The sequence below is a fragment of the Heloderma suspectum genome, chromosome 14 (assembly GCF_057233095.1).
Source record: "Heloderma suspectum isolate Gila_16-S chromosome 14, 16-S_ref, whole genome shotgun sequence".
In the NCBI taxonomy this organism is placed as follows: Eukaryota; Metazoa; Chordata; class Lepidosauria; order Squamata; family Helodermatidae; genus Heloderma; species Heloderma suspectum.
The window spans coordinates 23,811,366-23,832,905 of NC_139471.1; the positions used below are offsets into that span (position 1 = coordinate 23,811,366).

The window sequence follows — 21,540 nt, forward strand, 5'->3', positions numbered from 1 at the left end:
ACCTAGCAGAAGCAAGCCTTGTTCTCTTATATATATATATATATATATATATCCCACAACCCACCTCTTCAAAGGTGTCTGCCTATTGATAATTATTGTACTGGACCATCTGCTGCTCTTTCCTGGGTTTATAAGGGGTTTTGCCATCACCACCTTCAAGGTGCCTGACTACTGAGAGGCACATTTGCCCAAACGTTTCTCTTGACATCATCTTTGACTTGTTTTGTTATCTACTCCCCACCTTTACGCGTACAATATCACCAGTAACAATATATTGGAATATACAAATTACTCAGAGTAGGCAAACATTTTGGAGATGAAACAAATTGCTCCTACTGAATAAGAAGAGCTTGGGAGAAAATGCAAAACAAGATTTTATGTTTGTATTTCTTTCCATGGAGTTGTATACTTGGCCTTAAATAACCGATACTATGGGATACATATAAAATTTTCAAAAGGGGGATGTTTATAAAGAAAGCTAGCTTTTCTTTTCTTTTTTAAAGGAAAGAATAGAGGAAATGAAAGTAGATGAAATTAAGGAACTGAGGGGAAAAGACAGAAACCTGTCCTCCAAAAATATAAGCATTTAGTTCTATTGAGAAATCAATTAGAGTTGAAAATTGGTGTTGAGAAAAAAAACTTTGGTATTTGAAACAAAAAAAGTTTGAAGAAGCAAAGAAAACTGATAAGTTCTTAGCTACTATGTTAAGGTGGGAAGAAAATAGAAATAGACGATTAGACAGTCTCGGGAATACGCATCAACCGCGTGATCGGACATGGCCAGTGAATTTCTGAAGTATTATGAAACACTGTTGACCAGAAAATCCTTCTTATAATATGCCTGACTACCTTTGATGCCTGGCCGTGACAAGCGTAGCCAACCAGGAGAAGGCCATTGACTTTACTTATTACATTTCTTCCACGGAGGGTACATATAGATGGTTCTCTCTTGCTTTCCCCACACACACATTTTATCCTCTCAACAACAACCCTGCGAGGTTGGATGGCTTAAGAAACAGTGATCAGCCCAGTGGTTGAACAGGGATTTGAACCTGCCTCTCTCCCCTCCCCTATTCAACCTGCCTCTCTCCCCTGCTCCACGCTCCTGATATGATCCCCCAGCATTTGGCACCCAAGACAGGTAGACGGTGTGCTCCCTGGAACTAGGGATTCTGGCCTTGTCCATCAAGTGGACACAGCAAGGGGGAGAGACCAGCCTGGCCCCGTCCACCAGCCTAGAGAAGGAACAGCCTCAGGGAGCTTATTTCACCCTTCCCTGCCAGAAAGAACAATGCTCTGATTTGGATTCCTGCACTGAGCAGGGGGTTGGACTCGATGGTCTTATAGGCCCCTTCCAACCAGAGTTTTGCTGCTTCTTTTTCCTCTTCCCTCCCATCCCTTTTCCTTTTGTGTCGTGTCTTTTAGATTGTATGTCGTGTCTTTTAGATTGTATGCCTGAGGGCAGGGACACTTCTTCTTCTTGGTCAAGCACTCTGGGAGCCTTTTTTGGCTGAAGAATGGGGGAGAGCCAGTGTGGTGTAGTGGTTAGATTGTTGGACTGGGACGGGGGACACCAGGGTTCTAGTCCCCACTCGGCCATGAAGCTCACTGGGTGACTTTGGGACAATCTCTGACTCTCAGACTAACCTACCTCACAGAAGGGTTGTGAGGATAAAATGGAGAGGAGGAGGAGAATGTAAGCCGCCTTGGGTTTCTTGCAAGAGGGAACAAGCCAGGTTGTAACTGGAACAAATAAAAAATAAGTAAATTCATGGGCAAGAGACCTAGGACAGACCAAAGACAGATAGATCTTTTCAATTTGGCTTTTTAAATTGTTGTTATGGTTTTTAAGGTGTTTTTTTTTAAGGTTTTACCACTTATTTATTTGACTTGTACCCCGCTTTTCTACCAAAAATGGCACATGATGCCTTCATTTATTTACACTTTTTGTTTTTTGAACTTTTTTTGCGGGGGGGGAGCCACCTTGGTTGGTCCCTCCCAAAAAGGCACCATAGAAATGCAATATATCAGTAATATAATAACTAAGAAAGGACCTCCTCCTTCTTCTCACCCAGCATGTGTCCACTCATGGAACAGGCTGCCACCAGGAAGTGGTGGCAAGGTTAAAAATGGACAGGAGGAGGACCACATATTTTTATTTTTTATTCTGTTATTATATCTTATTGTGCTATTGTTGTGTGTTAATTGTGTTTGAATGCATGCGTATTATTGTTTCAATCAAGTTTTATTCATGATTGTAAGCTGCCTTGAGGACCATTGACTTGGTAGAAAGGTGAGGCACGAATCCAATCAAACAATACATGCAAAAGCTGCTTTGGGTTCCTTGCAAGAGGGGGCAAAGAAAAATAAGGGGGGGGGGAAGGCAGATTATAAATGTAATAAATAAACAAAACAAAACATAGATACATAGACAGACTGCTCCTGTGCGGGGAGGCTCTACTGGGCTGCCTCTCCTAGGGCTACGGAGGAGGATTCCTGGTTCCCCTCCTCTGAGAGCTGGAGGCCCTTTTTTCTGCCTAAGCAGGCATAGGATCGTGCCCTAAATAAATAGATGGACGAAACAAACACACAAAATGCTGCACATAAATAAATAATTTCGTACAAACGCTGAGCGTCAGCGAACAACTACATGAAAGCGCTGCGCACAAATACATACAGGCCGCGCGCCACCAAACACAGGGGCAGATAGGCTGCTCCTGCGCGGGGCGGCTCGCCTGCTGTGGCGCCCGGGGCAGAGGCAGGCGGAGGCCGCGCCGCGCACCTGCCGGGCCGGGCCGGGCCGCCCCGCCCGTCGGCCGCCCGGCCAGAAAGGAGGCGGAGCTGGCCGGGGGCGCGGCGGCGGCGGCGGCTGCTGCGGCGGCGGCTCCGGCGCGGCGCGGCCAGGGCGGCGGGCGGCGGGCGCGATGGGCGGCAGAGGCAGCCCCCGGGCGGCGGCGGCGGCGGTGCTGGGCGCGCTGTGCCTGGCGGCCGTGGCGGGCCTCCTCCTGCTCTGCCTGCCCACCAAGGACCTGCGGGAGCCGCCCGCCTTCAAGGTAAGCGCTCCGCGGGCGCGCTGCTCAGCGCCGGGCAGGCTGCGCCGCGGCGGCCCCCGCCCCCGCCCCCTCGAGGACGGAGCCCCGGCCTGGGGCGGGAGCTTCTCATGGGGCCCGCTGCAGGCTCGGCGTCCCCCCCCGCCCCTCCTCTTGGCCCCCAAACCTACTTTCTGGGGGCCCCGAGGGAGGGGTGAGAAGCAGCACTGCCGAGCATGTGCAGAGTGCCTCAGAGTGCGCATTGACCTGGTTGGGGGGGGATTAGTTTAATTGAAATCTCAGGCTCTTTCTCCCCGCCCCCCCACCTTTCGACTTGACCCCCAAATCCGTTTCCTTGGAGCCCCTGGGAAAAAGCCACCAGGCAAGCGCGGAGTGCCTTAGAGCACAAGTTGAGCTCGCCGGGGGGGGGGGGGAGGGGGGAGGGTTTTAATGAAAATCCCAGGCTCTCCCCTCTTTCTCCCCTATCCCCCAACTCGGAGCCCCTAGAGAAAAAGACATCAGTCATGTGCAGAGTGCCTTAGAGTGCAAGTGGAACTATATAATGAAACTCCCAGGCTCTCCTTCCCCTGCCCCACTTCTCAAGGAGGCCCCCAAAACCACTTTCTTGGAGCCCCTGGAAAAAGAGTGATCAAGAGCGCCACCAAGCACAAAGCAGGTACTTTAGACTGGGGGGGGGGGCGAGGAAGTGAGGGGGGCGTATTTCAATTAAAATCCCAGTCTGCCCTCCTTTCCCCCTGCTTTTCTCCTTTCCCACCATCTCTCAGTGTGACTCCCAAATCCATTTTGTCTGAGTCCCTGGGGGGGAAAGGAACGGAAAAGGTGCAGCCACACACCATGCCCAGAGTGCACCATGCTGTACCGATTCAGGACCCCCAAATGGCCTTTGTAGGATCCTCAGGCTCAAGTTCCATCTAGTCCTGCGGAATCTTACCTTCCTGGGAGGAGCTCCCACTTCACCAGAAAGCCTCTAGGCGGGGGTGGGGGGTGGGTTGAAGTCTCCATCTCTTCCCTTTTGCCTCCCCCCACACCTGCAAACTGCCTCTGAACATGGGCGGCCCATTTAGCTCGTGATGAGCTGGACGAGTAGATGTATGATTTGTATGATTTAAAAAAAGAAAGAAAAAGAGGAAGATGCACTTTTTAGGTGACTGTAAGATCCAGCACGTTTCAAACATGAATTAGCCCCACTTGTGGGGTGTGTGTGTGGGGGGAGAAAGTGGGAGGCCAGTTCCTTAAATCTGGAGGTGGGATTCTGACTCTTAACCTTTCCTCTTCTGGTTGTGGTAGCCTTCACCACCTACCCACCTCTGCCTTTTCTCCCAGGCGTTTTAGACTGTATGGCTGTTCTTATATATTTTGCACGTCTGCTTTTATATATTTTATCCCAGCACAGCGGTCTGGCTAGGAATGGAGTTGTAGTTCCCACACATCTGGAACAGGCCTGGGGACAGGCTAAGTGGGGCTGAAGAGCAAAGTGAGTTTTCGAGGGGGGGGGTTACTGGCTCTGCATCTCTCCTCTGGTGCGTTTGGGACCTCGAAGATGCTCGTAGACACCTTCCCCCCTCGCACCCTCAATTGCATCATGAGCAGGCAGAGGGAAACCAGGGTCACAAGTTTCGCTTTCAGAGGAACAAGAGGATTTCCAGCTCCTTGGCTGCTACTCGGCGGTACCAGCTCTTCAGGGCTTCGCGTCTTTCCAGAACTTGTTTTCAATGCTCTTGGCAGCTGCTATGGAGTGGCGTTTAAAAATGTGATAGTGCCTCTGAGCATGTCTAAAGTGCCTCCTCCCCCACCTCTCAGGTACTCGCAACCAACCCCCATCCATCTAAGCTGAGGGGAGAATGCTTCTGAATTTGAGGGGATGAGTTCAGGACAAGAGTTGAACCCCTGAATCTTTTATTGATTTATCACTGACCAAGGGGCCTCAGAGATCCTCTCCTCCAGCCCCTGCTGTTGCAGGTAATCCACCGCTGCAGCATCCCTTTCTGTCGTCTGCTCCATCACCACCCGTACCTCTTTTATTCTGATTTCTTTCCTGGCCTTTTGGAAGGTCTGGCAGCGGATAACTGTAGCCATAGTTCATCTTCTGGTTAGGACAACCCTTCGCAGTAGATTAGCACAATAATGTTCATGGGAGTGGGCAGCATAGATACTTGTCCAGGAATACTAGTTGGGACACCGCACAGGAGTGCTGTTGTGCTCGTGTCCTCCCTGTGGGCTTCCCATCGGGACATCGATTTGGCCACCAGGTGAACAGAATGCTGAACTCAGTAGGGCTTTTGTCTGATCCAGCACGGCTCTTCTTATATTATGTAGCTGATGACATGGGTAAGATGGACCTGGTGCTATGTCTGCATGTCTGCCACCCCCCCACGCTTTTGGGGTTCTACAGTTGTGGTCCTTATAGTTACAGGAGCTCTGTATTGGCACTCTGAAACTCCAGGGTGCAATCTTTTAGATTACACAGAACTCTTTGTCACATATAGTTGTTCAAACTAAACAACTAATCTAAAATTAAAGAAAAGAGAGTGTTTGATTCCCTGGTTGATGTTAACTTAAAAGTGAATGTTCTGTAAAAGGAGTAGTGGGAAGAGAACAACAGGAATGGTTAGCTGAATTTAAAAACCCTCTGGCTTTGCCCCCTGCTCACAAAACAGGGTTTCAAACATTTGAACTAGATAGGAAAAAAAGTCAGCTAAAGAATATAAAAGTGTTTTAACCTTCTCTATGAGGCCATCTGGTTGCTCAGCACCTGGTTAGGAAGGGAGAGTAAACCCATTTGAAAAGTTTGCCAGAAGAATTTGGCTGAGGCCAGATTAGGTGGTGCTGCCTAGTGGGTAGGTTTGTCCTGTTTCTTGTACTTGTACAGGGCCTTACTGATCCTCATCTCTGGCCTTCTGCTGTGGAGTTCCCCTGATGTGAAGAAAATTAGGTCAGAGGTGATACCCCCGCCCCATGCCATGCCTTCCAGGGAGCATAATTTTAGTTGGATGGGGATTCGCACCCGAGTCTCCCAAAACCACCACTCTTGCTGGCTGGAAGTTGTAGTTTGACACTTCTGGAGGGCACCACATGGGGTCCCAATCCGTCTCTCTAGGATTCTCCAGAAAGCCACTGCCGACATTTGGTGGGTTCCCGGCATTTGCACTGCTTTCCCCAAATGTCGAACTCTCTTACTGGCAGTAAGAGCTTTAAGGAAAAACATCTGTTGTTTTTGGTATTTTTGCCCAACCCCTTCTGCCTTTGGCCCTGCCCGCCACTGGGATGCAGCCCCTGAGAGCTTCTCCAAAACTGTATCCAGCCCTTGCGTTGAGAAAGGCTCAACACCCCTGTTTTCCAGAGTACCAGAAGCAGAACCCACAGGACTCTGCCCCAAGGTGCTTCCAAGCTAAATTTCGTTTGTGGGGGCAAGGTGTCGCCGGGAAACCTCTAGTCTCTGTGACTGGGATAAACAGCCAACAACTGGGATAAACAGCCAAGTTTTCTTTCTAATTTTCAAAAGGTGATTAGCCAACCCTCCTGCCTGTGTCATCTCCTTTTCGGGGTTCAGCACACAGCTGATTCCTTGAGTCTGGCTTCCTGGAGGTGGCCTCCTTGTAGCTCTCCTCTGAATGTCTTCCATCCAGGCCACTTCCCTTTGAGGTGCTAAGCACCATTCCAGATAGGCAGGGTGACTTCCGCCTGGTGTTTTGCACGGGGCAGATAATTCCATCTTGCATCTGCTCCAGATCTCTGCTCCCACCAGGTGGGTAGATACGGTGCCCACAGTCAGGCGAGACAAGGTGAGGTCCAATCAGGGAAGCCCTCGGAGGCATCGCGGCGGGAACTGTTGCCAAACCTTTCTCATGTCACTGGCTTTTCCTGCTGCAATAAAACCCAGAGGATTATGGGAGCGCTAGGCGTGCTCTTCTGCTTTAAAACTTTGTTGTGGTGCTGCCATCCCCCCCCCCCCCCCCCGTTGGCTCCTTCCAAGGAAAGGAGATAAGCAGCGGAGGGCGGCCAGCTGCTTGGCAGCGCTGGGAAAAAAGAAGCAGCGAGCGTTGTGTTGCGGGATGAGGTTAGGATGCAAAACAGCGCGTTTGGGCAGATCCAAGTTAAACATTAAGAGCATAAAACTGCAGCTTGGCGCTGGAACAAGGCCACGTAAAGAGGTTGTGTAATATTCTTCCTTGTAGGTTTTCATTTTAAAAATGATAATCCATCAGCGGTAGGCAAAGCCATTTGCGTTTTGCACCAAGACAACCTGATCTTTCTGCCCCGCCCCGGCCAGAAAGAAAATTAAGTGTATTTGCTAACTCTTTGTTATGTTGTGTAATTTTATGCTGCTGCTGACAAAAATAAAGGACCTTTTCCTGGCAGGGTGCAATTCACTTATAGAATTGGCTGCCATGAATTGGGGGGACGCTAGCTTGGCATGGGGGGGGCTTCGTAAAATGGTTTTCAGTGAAGCTTCTGTATACAGAGGGAGTCTACCTTTTAGAACCAGACAGCAGGGGGCAAATGCGCTTGCAGCTTTCCCTGAGGCATCTGGTTGGCCACTTCTTAAGGCAGAACACTGGGTTCGGCGTTCGGCGGATCTCATTATGTCCTTGTATTTGGATTAGTCAGTTCCCACATCCTCTGATCACATGTCCTGCTTGGCTCCACTCTGGCTTGTGAGGTGTCATCAGGGCATTGGCTACACACATTCAAGCCTATCTCTGCTTCCATAGGGACTAGAAACTTGTTGGCTTTTCAAAAGAAGAGAGAAAAGACGGCCAAGTTTCTCCAGTTAGGAACACGGGATTTTCAGAGCCGTGGGTGCTGGATGACTCGATTAGGGCAGCCGGCTGAAATAGGGGAACAAGAAAGAGCCCATGAACTGTGAACCAAGCTGGAGTCTTGCTTCATCCTGAACTCACTAGTTGGGTCTTAAGCAAGGACTCTTCCTCTCAGCCCCGTCCTCTGCAATACGTGGAATGATAATCTTGGCCTAGGTTGCAGCGTGGGTGGGAGGGCTCCCAAGATTAGGCATGTGAAACAGCTTTAGAGGTTTTTTCCAGCGGAGTCCCTGCTCTTTGTTGTATGCGTACTTTTGGTTGCTAGGAGCATTGGGGCTGTTCCATCCTCCTGTCCCTGAGGGATGGAATTTTTTTTTGGACTCGGCGCCCTGATCCTGCCTCCCATGTTTGGCAGGCAGTCCTCTGCAAGTCCCTTGGCACCCCTGCCAAGTGCCGCTGTGCTGGGGGCTGGGAGAGGGAGCTTTCAGAGAGAGCCTGGGAACGGATTTGCGCAATCTGGCCCAGGCTGGCATTCGGGAACCTGCACAGAACCCCCTTAGCAGCTTGGCTTCAACAGAGGGAAGATCGGGAAAGCGGCCTGATTGGGATGGGCAGGGGAATGGGTGGGTGTCAGGGAGGGTGAGCGCACCGTTACATAGGCGCACCTTAAGGTGGGTGGCAAAGGCCATACCAGCCTTCCCCAACCTGGTGCTGGACTGCAGATCCCATCATCCCAAACCAGCTCAGCCCTTGGCAGTGCTAGCCAGCGATAATGGAAACTGTAGCCCTAACACACCGCCATGCTGGCTGGGGTGATGGGAACTGTCGTCCAGCCCAGAAACATGCTGTGTGGGGATGATGGGAGCTGTAGTCTGGGAAAGGGCTGCTCTGTTGTGTTTTGCGGTGGATTGGCAAGGGTTTCTGACACTCGGCTGTTTAAGCATCATGTTTAAGCACCCCAGCCCCTTTCTCCTGAGGTGCCAAAGCATGAGCTGAGAACTCTCTGCCCAAAGGGCGACCCCGAGGGCTCCACTCACCGTAAGCCAGACTCCCCCGAGACTCGGGCCCTCTCGATGTGCTGGACTACAACCCCCAGCATCCCCCAGGCAGCTGAGCTGGGGCAGTGGGGGAAGGCTGCCCCAAGCCAAGCCTCTCCCAGCACTGCTGACGACCTGGTGCTGCAGGCCCCTGTTGGAGATCAAAACGGGGCAGAGGGGGCCGCCCTCAACCAGCCGAGAGCCCGGAGCGCCTCACGCCGGCCCCCCGGGCTCTGCCTGCAGCCCTGGGCACGCTTCCTCGGGGGAGCTCAAAACCCGCAGGCGGCTTTGTTCTTGAACTGTGTGTTCCATTCACCTCCCGCCTTTCCTCCAAGGGGCCCAAGGCGGTATCCGTGATGCTCCTCCTCCCCCTTGTACCCGCACAAGAACCCTGTCAGGTAGGCTAGGTTCTAGTGACCTCTGATTTGGTTGAACGGAGATCTCGCACTCGGACACGGGAGCCCTCTGGGGGACGGAGCTAAGCTCCTTGAACGGTCCGCAAGATTGACCCTGCCTCCGGCACCTCCGGCACCTCCGGCAAAGGGCTCTTTGGCCGCTTCCCTCCCAGAACGAGCAGGCTTCGACCAAGCCCTCCCTTTGTCCTGCATGCCACTCACTCCCCGCACCGCACGAGCAAAGGGCTCCTCCATAAGCCGGCCCTCCTCTGGGCGTGCACGGCCGCAGAGGCTGTCACAGGGAGCTGCTCGCTCCCGATGGCCCGTCTCTTTGTGTGTGTGTCTTTGCCAGGCAGTAGTCAAGGCAGACCTGCTAGAGCCTCTGTGCTAGGGGGTCTGGAGCCCTTTGGGCAGAGAGTCCTTTGCTGGTGTTTTGGCAGCCTCGGGAGAAAGGGGCTGGGGCGCCCTTTGGATTGGGACCCAAGAGGGCTGGGCAGGGGTCATCTGCGCCCCCCCCCAGTGCACAATGGTTCTGCCATAGAAAGATTCCAAGCCAGGGAGGTTTTGCAATCTTAACGCAGCGTGCCCCGAGGCGTCTGGTGTCCATTCCCTTGTGCTGAACGTTCTTCCACATCTGCAGACCTCTCTGCTTTCTCCTTTTCCCTCCCCCAGATTAAGATTCGAGTCACTCTGGAGCTACATAAATGTCGTCCTTTCTCTTTTCTTTACTTCGAGCTGGAGCTCTTCCCAGCTCTCCCGCAGGGACGCCAGCTTTGACTTCATGCGCTTCCCCTGAGGGACAGGACTTAAGCGAGACCATACGCCGCCGTCTTGACATCCTCTGGTTGTTGTTTTCAACAAGGCATTCATTCCAGGTTTTTCCCGCTGTTACCCTGAGGTGGAGGGGAGGGTCAGAGCAACATTGGACAGTGATGGAATTGCCTGCTAAAGTAAAACTAGGTAAAATTCATGGAGGAGGTCTATCCACAGCAATTAGCCTTCACGGCGATACGGGCTTGCGGTGGGCAGAGGGTAGATCACTGGGAAATCGCTATGTCAGCTTTGCTGGCTCAGGGGGATCCTGGGAATTGTAGTCCAGTGGACCTGGGTGGTACCAGGTTGGGGAAGGGTGCTCAGTGTGATTTGGAGTAGACAGGCAAGGTTTTCTGACTCTCAGCCATTAACAACAGTAGCAACAAAATGATCCCCCCCTTCTCTCACACACAAATTATACTGTTGGAATGAAGGCAGCTGGGGGGGGGGCGGAGTGGTGTTTTCTATGCCTGCTTGGGAGGACCGTGAACTCCGTTCAGTTCTGGTACTGAAAAAACAAACTCCCCAACTCAGAATTTATTATTATTTATTACATTTCTACACTGCCCAATAGCCGAGGCGCTCTGGGCTGTTCACGACAATTAAAACCACAAAATGCATCATAAAATACAATGTAAAATGTAAAAGCTTAAAACTATTATATTGTCGTGTTAAGCTTTTACATTTTACATTGTATTTTATGATGCAAACTGTAAAACCTAGCAGCAATGCAGAGATTTAAAATACAGTACAATTTAAAATACAGTGCTTTCATTCAAAGTGCATATCTTTCACACCAGGCTCTGGCTGGTGGAACTTGGGGTTCCAGTGAGGATCAAAGCCTAGCTTGCAATGAGCCTCATGTCTGCCCAGCCCTCTCCTGTCTGATTTCCATGGGTCGGGCTCTCGGCATGGCTTGCCCTGAAGCCTGCCTAATGTCTGGGATGTTGCAAAAGGGTGTTGAGAAGCAGCCTGACATATTCTGGGGATGTGTTTTCATTAGGGATGTATGGACTTTGTTAAATCCGTTCTGTTTGTATTTTGCAGATTGTCAGCTGTCTTTCGTTCCATCGTCCACTTACTAACCGAATCAGATTTTTTGAAACTAGAATTTTGTTCTTGTGTTAATCTGCACTAGCATAAGTACACATTAGTGCTAATGCTAACTTGTGCAGGTGTGCTAATCCCCCCCCCCCGCAAGTAAAAAAAGGTCCGCAAGTCCGTGGAGTCCATGTGACTTGGAAAAAGTCTGTCCGCTGTGGAATCTGCAGGTCAGATTCATAGAAATCCAAACTCATTTGAATCTGTTGCAGATCTCTCCAACATCCCTAGCCTACGTGGGTGCTGATGGCCGAAGCAGGGGGCTGGAATATCCTTGAGGGGGCCAGTGCCCTCTTGTTTGATCTTCCTACCCTGGAACATCTGCCTAATGCCACATCCCTTACTTCCTTCAAATCCCAATTTGGTGGCTTATGCCACTGTTGCACAAATAACTGCCTGGAACTTGGAACGTATTAGAGTCCATGCACCCTGCCGGGGTCTTCCCGTGACCTGGTGCTCTCTAGATGGGTTGGACTACAACTTCCACTATCCCCAGCCATCACAGCTATCTCTTTCTTCTCTTTGCGCTCTTGTTGCCCCCGTGTTGAATTTGAGATTGTAAGCTCTTTGGGGCAGGGACTCGGAGAGCAAAGCACCTTGCACACAGATGGCTCAATGTAAAAATAATAAATAATACATGGGGTTATATCAGGACACGGAGAGCCTGTAGCGCATATTCTGGGAATCCCAGCGTTGTTCTTTGCGAAGTTCAGCCCTGCCAGGACTAGCCCTCTGTGCACTCAGGAAAAAAACCAAAACACTCCGCACAGCTGATCGTGTGCCAACGAATCTTCAAGAGCTCTGGAGGCCGGCCTTGAGCTGTTTCGAAAGCAGCAGGGACTGTTCTAATGAGGAGCTCTTGGATTCTCTTTCTCTGTTTGTCTGCTTCCTTTCAAACAGCTTGCACTGCAGAATGCTCTCTGCCTAGGAGTCAAAGGGAGCCACCAGGAGGCTGCTTGGGAACCATGGCAGTGATGCATTTCTTGTCTGGGGCCAAGCACTCGCCTGGACTTGTTGGCACCATTAATTGATTCATCTGCCCATTCCTGAGCTCTGTGCTGCACTTGGAGAGCTCCCGAGCAGCACAGGACAACTTCGCCAAAGGATGAAAGGCTCCTGTGAGCCTAAAACAACCATCCTTCGAAGACGTGATTTGCTGTGGCTCTCCTGTGGGCCTGGTCCAATCAGCTTCCAGTGGTGCCTTTTTGCCCTATATCACCCTGACTGTCCGTCTGCCACCGGGATGGGGAACCTCAAGCCTGGGGGCTAAATCCAGCCCTCTCCATATGGCCACACACCCTCCCCCCTGACCACCGATCATGTGGTGGTTTCCTGGCTTTTGTGCTGTTTTTCCCTTTTCTAAAAGGTTGAAATGCCTCTCTCAAGGCTGAGTTGCTGGCCGGAAGAGCTCTAAGCTTAAATGGGCTGTATATTTTTGAACTTTTGACCCCCTCCCCTCTGATTTTGGCCCTGTCCACCACTGGAATGTAGCCCCCGAGGGCTTTTCCAACATGGAATTCAGCCCTCGGGCTGAAAGAGGTTCCCCACTCCTGATCTGTCAGCCTTCCTGTATATACGTGCCATGGAATCCTCAGGGACATTCCACCTACACAGGTTGAGTGTGTTGGCAATAGATGATTGACAGCCCCAGGGGAGTTTCTGTGTGAGAGAAGTGAACGTTGAGTTTGGGCTGCAGTGGAGAATAGCCGAGACGATGACCCAGTTGATTGTTGCATAGTTAGGGTGAGTTCCCAGAAAAGGGCTTGAAGAACCCCATTTCCTTCTGTTCTTGGAAACCCAGCACTGGTCCCAAGACCGGGTGTTCTTTTGTCTGTGCTGAAGCGACTGCCACCGAATTGCAGTGGCTTGGCCACTGTGAGCAGCACAGGGGTTTTCGCTGCAGGAAACACCTTACAGAACATGCTAAATAAGGAAATCCTCTGAAGGGGAAACGTGAACCCACCGTTGGCTGCCCACTCTGGCTCTCAATTCCTCCTACATTCCTCAAGTGAGTGGGAAGATGCTCAGAGGTGCAAAGTGATACAAGCTGGGTTTGGGTGCATTTTTTACACATGTCAACGACTGCAGATGTCTTCCTTTTCTTGGGCACCTCCTTAAGAGGATTCTTTCTCTATCGCTTTACAACCCGAGCCACAACAAAAGAGCCCTGATGAATCATACCCAGTAATGCAGTGGCTGCATACCATGAGAAATCAATTAAAACCTCCCAAGAGCCCTTCGTACCCAGAGACACAGGAGGCTGGTCACTGTGTCTCTGTATGATTTCCTGCTCTGAACTTGGACCCATCCAAGTGCTCTTTCTTCCAGGGGCTGGTAATTCTGCCCTGACTCTGCATTACTGGTGCAGAACATGGACTCCATTGATTTCTGTATTAATGGGAGAGAGCTATTGCCTTCAACATCCTACTAGGGATGTTGGAGAAATTCGAGAAGGACCAAAATGAGCTCGGATTTCTAAGAAACTGACCTGCGGGACCCACTGCAACCCCCCAGGCTGCACAGAATCTATGGACTTTGGGAATGTTTTTTTACTTTCCTGAAATTTACGCATATTTATTCATAGGCAAATACTCATGTTATTTGTTGAGTTTTCCTGCTGAGGAAAAGTGGAATGGAATGGGGGACAATATGTTAAACATTACGTACGAAGGTAAATTATGTAAACTGTCATGAAACCTCTTACGTAATTATTTGCATATTTTTCCACACGACGAAAAAATATTCGCATCTGCTTGCGAGTGGACAACGGAACAAAAGGCTCCTGACAATCCGCGAACCACAGACAGAGCGGATTTCACACAGTCCGCACATTCCTATACCCGACTTGGGAACATAGGAAACAGTCTCATGACAGTCAGCACATGGATCCGAGGTCTCGAGACAGGTCTTTTCCCCCAGCCCTCCCTGGAGATGCTGGGATTGAACCTAATGCTCAGTTTCCTGGCAGCCTCTGTCTGGCCACAGCAGGAGACAGGATGCTTTGATCCAGCTCGACTCCTCTTATGATGTGAGGTCACCATCCTTGTGCCTCTTGGTTCCTCCTTCGGACGGTGTCAGCTTTCTAAAGCTCTCTCGTCCTTGCAGGTGATGCATCTGGTAATCAGGGAATTTGGAGGTTGATGCAAAAGTCGGCATCCCACGCCTACGGGGCTGGTTGGAGCGGCCATGGCACCTCTGGAACCTTCACACAAATGGCCCGGATGCTGGGGAAACAAAGCACGGCCATCTTTTCAGGACCCTCTCAGCTCTTGAGGGAGCGGGGGCGGGTGTGTGTGTGTGCGTGTGTGCTGGCTGAGGTTTGGGCTGCAGATGTGATGGCTGGGAAAAGGGCTCTGCATTCTGCAGAGGTCCCAGGATGCTGTTTACGGAAAGCTTGGCCATGCGTGTTGGTAGCCAAATATCTCCAGGGGAACCGTGCTTGAAAATGGAAGGGGAGAGGTGAGTGGAGTGCACAGATTGGCATCAGATGCACAGGGAACAGGGGCCATCCGTCTGAATCTCCCTTTTGGGTAGCAGTGGCCAAGGGTTATGAGACTGCAACGGGAGGCTGCAGATCCCGCAATTGGCATGACCAATATACAGGTTGTGGAGATAGTCGAGGCCAAACGGGAGCTGCTGTTAATCGTCCTCCGTCCCACCTTGGACTAAATTGTTTCGGAAGGCACCAAAAGCCCATCACCACCACCACCCCACAGCTGGAAATCTGCACTCTCCACACACTATCACAGGCATTCCTCCTCGGAAGCCCTGGAATGCGTGCAAATATTTGGCCTCCTCAGGTGGAATGCGTCAGTAATAATTCCACTCAGGTGGAATGCGTCAGTAATAGAACGTTGACCAGCTAGTGGGAGCTTCCATGAGCTTGGGCAGGGGAGGGTGGCACCAGGCTGCCACGACTAACTTAAAAGGTATAGGAGCCCCGATGGGTGAGTTGGGCAGAAGAGGGCGTTTCAACAGGTGCAGGTGTTGCCTTGGGTGTCAACGGGGGGGAGATGGATGCTGCGCCTGCCAAAGTTCCATTCTCCACTTGACAATTTAGAGCCAGCCTTGGCCTAGGGAGAGGAGATGCTGAAGAGCTGGCACTGTGAACGCATTTGGTGGTGTGTTCAGGCAGGCGAGGCGTCAGGGGGCTGACACAAGGCAGAGCAGACAGGGATCTAGCTGTTCAGGTTGCAAGGATAAGACACCTCGGGTGGAGGAAAGGGCGGTGGAGGAAAGATGGTGTTGGGGCCCATGAGAAAAGGGCTCGGGGGAGAGAAGCCCAGAGGGCCTACGGACAGGAGGTGTGCTGTGTGCTGCCAAAGAACAAGCCTGGGGGCGGGGAAGAGAGATGGAGGAGGAGGAGCTCTGGTTCTAGGCCACGGAGAAAAGGGGGTGTGGAGAGAACCCTACAGGGCCCAAGCCCAGGATGGGCTCACGCCACAGAAGCCCTGGCAGTGCCCAGGCATGGGGAAAAGGAGGCAGGGGGCTGAACAGTGGAGGCTGGTGGCTCCGATGTTCGTGGGGCAGTGAATCCGCTCTGGGTTTCAGTGAGAACCAGTCAGAACTCTGGAGTTCTGCTTCACAGCCTGGATAGCTCTTTTGGAGTTCTGACTGGTCCTGACTGAAACCGGGAGCGGATTTACTGCCCCACTGACATCAGAGCCACCAGCCTCCACTGGGGCTGAAAGACCCAAAGGATGGGCATCGGATGAGTGGAAATATCAGAGCCTTAACGGGGAAAGATTTTGAAAGGATATTATTAGGCTTAGGAGCAAGAAGAGCTGGATCAGCCTTTCCCTAGAGACAGAAACCTGTGATCCCATTTAGCCCTCCCACCCCAGAGACGCTCTGGTCTCTGTTTTTTCCTCTCTCAATCAAACACGACTCCGAAATCAAGGAGAGCTCTTCCAGTCTCTACAGCGGAACATTGGCAGCAGGGAGGATCTAGGCATCACCGGGCGAAACGGGTGCTGGGAAGGGGCCTGCTCAGGATGAAGGTGCTCCCTAATTCTGAGGTGGTTTTGTCTGTTTGTTTTCTGCACACGGGGGGTTGACGTGATGTTGGACAGGCACCTTCCTGAGGGCGGTGGAGTCATTGCTTGAATGGGCCCTAGACATTTCTCTGCCCCGGAGCTGTGGGTTAAATAACCAAGAGGCGTTGGAAAGCATTTGGAATCACCTCTGCCAGATTTTTTGACAGAGAACCAGGTTCCCTGCATAGTGGAAGAGAAAAGTGTGTGTGAGTCTGTGTGTCTTTCTGTGCGTGAGTATTCCAGCAGAAACATTCGTGGATACTGTCCACTTCATCAGCTGCATTTTGGGCTGCAACTGTGTGGGCCCAGTCTCCCCACCTGTGGCTCGGGCTCGTCTCCTGGGTGCTGCACAGCTGCCAATGCCGCCTTTGGTGCCCGAGCGCCAGACGCTGTTTCATTCCTTGTGCCCTGCGGCTGGCCAGCAGCCACCTTCCTTGTGGGGGCTCACGCGTCTTGTCTTCCGGCCAGGAAACCCGGACTCTTTGTCTCCGCCTTTCCAGGGCGTGTGTCCACGCCGACCCTCGAAGCAGCTGTTGAAATGCCATCAGTAAAATGCTGCACTGCTGTTCTACCGATGTGGCCAGTGGCAGGACACGTGTTACGCGAATAGATGTGTTTTTTGTGATTTTGGCCCTGCCCCTTTGCCCTCGGCCCCACTCACCCCTGGAATGTTGCCCCTGAGCGCTCCCTGGGGCCCTCCGGCTGAAAAAGGGTCGGCGCCCTGATCTAGCCCTTTAGACAGGGGTGGGAGGAAAGTCGCTTTCCAGATGCTTTGGACTCCCAGAAGCCTCAGCCAGCAGCCTGAAATGCTGAGAGTTGAAGTCCAAAACATCTGGAGAGCTGCTTTTTGCCCACCTCCGCTTTAGGCTATATATTTGTGGGCTCCCCGTGGGGGCTTCTGGTTGGCCCCTGCAGGAACCAGGGTGCTGGACATGATGGATCTTTGGTCTGATCCAGCACGGCTGCTCTTAGGTGCTCGTCCTAGGGCACTGGAAACAGCTTAGCTATGGGGCCTTCAGCCAGCCACGGTGTCCTGTGCATTCAATGGTGCTATCTCCATCGCACCCCTTTGGGGATTTCCGCTGCTGAGCTATGATGGCTTATCTGTTGCATGCCCAGCTTTCCATGGAGTTGTTCCACTGCCGGTGGATACGCTTGCCGGGTCTGCCCCCACCCCTCCGCTGACTCCGTTCACACCTGCCTCTGGTGCGTGGACCTGGGAGTTACAGTAACCCTAACCCTACCCCCCCCCCAGCAAAACCTGCACGTTCGAAGTCTGCCTGGCCTGCCTTAAGATAAGAACAGGGGCAGCCAGGAGATTTTTGCCATGGAGCCTTGGATTTTGCTAGTGCCCGTGTGAGAGGAGGTAGGTCTTTGACTCAGTTGGTTTGGGTTCAAGACCTCTTCGCCCGTTCTTCTCTGCTAGGGGCTCATGGTGTGACTTGGATGGTCCAGAGAAGAGAGGTCCTGATCTGTAAAATGGGGAAGCTGATGTGCTGGGGTGGGGGTGGGGAGCAGCTTTGCAAATTGTTATTTGGGGCTGGCTGTTGGGGAGAGAAGGGATTGCACAGATCTTAGCGTGGGTGCAGAACCCTAAATAGGTGGAGGGCCAAATTGCCCCCCTGGCTGGATGCCAGTGGATGTGGCCCTGCCCCCTGGAGGAAGCCAAGGAAGCTCCGTGGGCCGCATGTGGAACTTCCGTAGGCCGGACGTTCTGCACCCCTGTCCCAGAAGGAAAAAGGGCCAATGCGTGTCTAATTCTGGGTTGGGGCACCTGTGGCTGTCTGGATGTTGCTGGACTGCCACTCCCATCTGCCCCAGTCAGTTTGGCCCAGGTCAGGGAAGATGCAGTCCAGCAACATCTGGCGGGACACGGCTCCCCGACCCCCCACCCTGGGCTGACTCCACAAACAGAGTCGGAGTCTCGCATCTCTTGCTGGTCGCTGAGGACTTGAAAACCCCCAAATCGAGTCACGGACATGTCCTGCAAACGACAGACACCTTCCCAGCAAGGAACCCTGGCTTCTAGAAGTGCTGGGACTCCCCCTTGCCAGCCAAATCTGATCTGGTATTTTGAAAAGAACCACCCCCCACCCGGGGAAGTGGGCAATTCCTTCCTCCTCAGGGCGCGGAGCCTCTGGGGCGACCAGGTGCTCACTCTCCATCCCTCCTTCAGCAGCTGTTGGTTCGGTTCCCTGCCTTGGCAAGCCAGTGGGGAGAGGAGCTATTTATAGAATGTGGCAGTACACCCATAGATGGTCACGAGGACGGGCCGCTCGGGAACCCTCGCCCTTCCGGGCTCTGTTGGACAAGGAACGCCGGTCTCCACCCAGGAGCCTGCCCTGGCCGGGCGGCTTGGCCAGTTGGCCGACTGGATCCTTTGTGGCACACTCGGAAGGGCAAAGTGCCGGAGAGGAGCTCCAAAGAGTGACCCTGTCACGATGGCGGGGGAGAGCGCCAAACCCTCTTCAGGCCGGATGGGGAACCTCCGGTGGCGGGATTGAGCCTGCAGGCCAGAGGCTGCCCATGCATGCTGTAATCCCTGGACAGAGGCCCTGCGCCTTAAAGCACTGTGTGCATCATGTGCGTGGCGAGTGATGCTCAGCCTGTATTTAAAAACAAATGAGAGAGAGAGAGGGTGGGTGGGGTAGGTCTCATGCACCCTGGAAACCAGGCCTTGGAGTTCTACTGCCTAATCTGAGATATGTGGGAGAAGCCTGTGGATGTTCAGCAGGGAGATGATGGCACGCTGCACATGCTCAGATGCACTTGGCTTGCTCAGAGGTATAAATGGCTCCAGTGCCAGGGATCTACTTGCAGACCCAGCTCCTTAGCATGGCGGGGGCAGAACTGTTCCCTCATATTTTTAAAATGTTTATTTTACTACATTATCATCCTGCCCTTCCTCTCAGTTCTTCTCCCCTTCGTTGTATTCTCACAACAACCCTGTGAGGTAGATTAGGTGGAGAGAGAGAGAGAGTGAGTGTGTGTGGCTGGCTGGCCCAAGGTCACCCAGTGAGTTCCATAGCTGAGTAGGGATTGTAAGGAGGGGGCAAGGGGGGGGTGCTTGCAGGAGAGAATTAGAGGGCAGGAAAGATGCTCTCCCCCCCCCACCGGTTCTTTTTACTTACTTCCCCAGCTAGATTCCTATACCGGAAGTGAGCCAAAGTCATGGGGACGGCAGGGGTTGGGGGGACAAATGATCTTGGGAAGGAGGATTTGTAGGTGAGACTTAGTGAGTGCAAACGCGGTTAAGGCCCCCTCCCTCCAACCAATTCTTTGCCCAGCCCCAGCACGCTGCCTGTCCACCCCCGCGTCCTCTCTGCTCAGCAAATGCAGGCTGGGCCCACGCATCTGCCGAGATAATGTCAAATCCTGATGTGATGCATAGGGCTGCCCACGCACAGTGCCGTTTCCAAAGTTTTATGGGTTGCATGGAAACCGTTGTGGGCGTGTTGGATATAAAAAAGTGATGATGATAATAAGAAAAGTGTATGAATCGTGTTCTGTCTGAAAGGGCCCAGAGAGCGGTACGTTCTGCCATTCCAGCACCTGGACAAGCCATTGATTCATCGAGGTGTAAGAACAGAAGAAGAGCCCTGATGCTGGATCCAACCCAGGGTCCATCTAGTCCAGCACTCTGTTCACACAGTGGCCAGCCAGCTGCCCGTGGGAAACCCACAAGCAGGACAGGAGTGCACCAGCACCCTCCCGCCCAGGTTCCCCGGCAACTGGCGTAAAGGCAGAGGCTGCCTTGTCATGGCAGGCCAGGCTGTGTGGGTTTTCGCCTCCTGTTTGGTTTTCACAACAACCCTGCAAGGTGGTTTAGTTTTGTGCGGAGGGGAGGTCATGTACCCACGGTCACCCTGTCAGCTGAATGGTTCAGTCATCTGATCAAGAGCAGTCCTCCCACACTCGGGGCTCTCCAGATGCATTGGACTACAACTTGTACAACCTCCCCCCCCCCTTTTTCTCTTCTTTCATGTGCACAGTATGGAATTGTACTGGATGCTGGATCTTCCCACACTGCCATGTTCGTGTACAAATGGCCGGCAGACAAGGAGAACGACACGGGGATCGTCAGCCAACACAGCATGTGTGACGTGGAGGGTAAGAGTATGTTGCAGACAATTTGGCCCCCAGGGCTGTGGGGGCACTAGCCACCTCGTTTCCCTCTGCTTTGTCTACAACTCCCGTCATTTTGCTGACGGAATGGATGTTAATGGACGGACTGGGCGTTTGGGCAGGGTGTGGTTTGCCTTTAAAAGGGAAAAGGCAAACCACCTCTTTTGCAACTGGAGGTAAGAACCTGCATACTCACTTCCCTTGCAAACATTGCACTTTGTCGGCAAGTTCGGGCAGCTCAGGTCATAGGTTTTGCAAGTTGCAACCAGATCGTGCAAGATATGAGATCTGAGCTGATGAGCAGCTCAGGTTTAGCAAGGTGTCTGAGTGGACTCCTTTGTCAGCCAGTCATCACCATGGCTTGGAACCTGCTGGGGAGATCCCTCCGTTACCTCAGACCCACTGATATCTTTTCTCTAGCAAGGAGCCCACTGCTCTGTTCAGAACCCATGTGGCAAATTCAGTCTCACTTTTTTCCAGTTACAGTTGGAGGCATGGCATGCTCCTGACCCCCAAAAGCTTTACATTGACGCAGTGGAATGATAAGAACAATCTGGTTTGAGATTATCTCACCTCCTGCATGAGGAAGGAGATGAGAGAACAGCGACTCCCCCAGGGGGGCCCTGGCCATCATCCTCTGAAGGTGGATAATTCCCCTCATTTCTGATTTGGCCTTGACCCAGTCCAAGGCAGGGATGGCTGCTTGGCTCCATTAGTCAGGATACACTCTGCACAGCTGGAGTATCCCATTTCTCGTGGGATTCTGGTTCTGTGGTTACTGCTCTAAGGGGTTGTTTGAAGCATAGCTTCTTCCTTCTGCACAAGCTGACACGCGTCAGCAGTGGGATTTAAATGCAAAAAGGGCAAATGCACTTTCAGGTTCTATCAATAGAAGTATAATTTCTAAATCACACAAAGTAATAGTTCCACTCTACTCTCCGCTGGTCAGACCTCCTTTTGAATACTGTGTCCAGTTCTAGACACCACACTTTGAGAAGTCAGACAAATTGGAGTGAGTCCAGAGAAGGGCAACAAAGATGATCAGGGGACTAGAAATGAAGTCCTGCAAGGAAAGATTGAAAGGGCTGGGTATGCTTAGCCTTGAGAAGAGAAGACTGAGGCAGGATATAAGAGCACTTTTCAAGTTCCCAGCAGGTTGCCACACAGAAGAGGGCCACAACCCCAACTCTGTCGCCCCAGACTGTAGGATGTGAAATAATGGG

General features: G+C 52.2%; 1 protein-coding gene across 1 annotated transcript in view; it reads left to right on the forward strand.

Moving 5' to 3' along the window:
* The first annotated feature begins 2,843 nt into the window (after window positions 1-2,843).
* ENTPD2 (ectonucleoside triphosphate diphosphohydrolase 2) overlaps window positions 2,844-21,540 on the forward strand; it is a 40,205-nt gene continuing 21,508 nt past the window's right edge. The window contains exons 1-2 of the mRNA XM_084821082.1: window positions 2,844-3,053; window positions 20,185-20,302. Of these exons, the coding sequence (XP_084677208.1) occupies window positions 2,925-3,053; window positions 20,185-20,302 (247 nt within the window). The 5' untranslated portion in view covers window positions 2,844-2,924. The remainder of the gene's footprint in view (window positions 3,054-20,184; window positions 20,303-21,540) is intronic.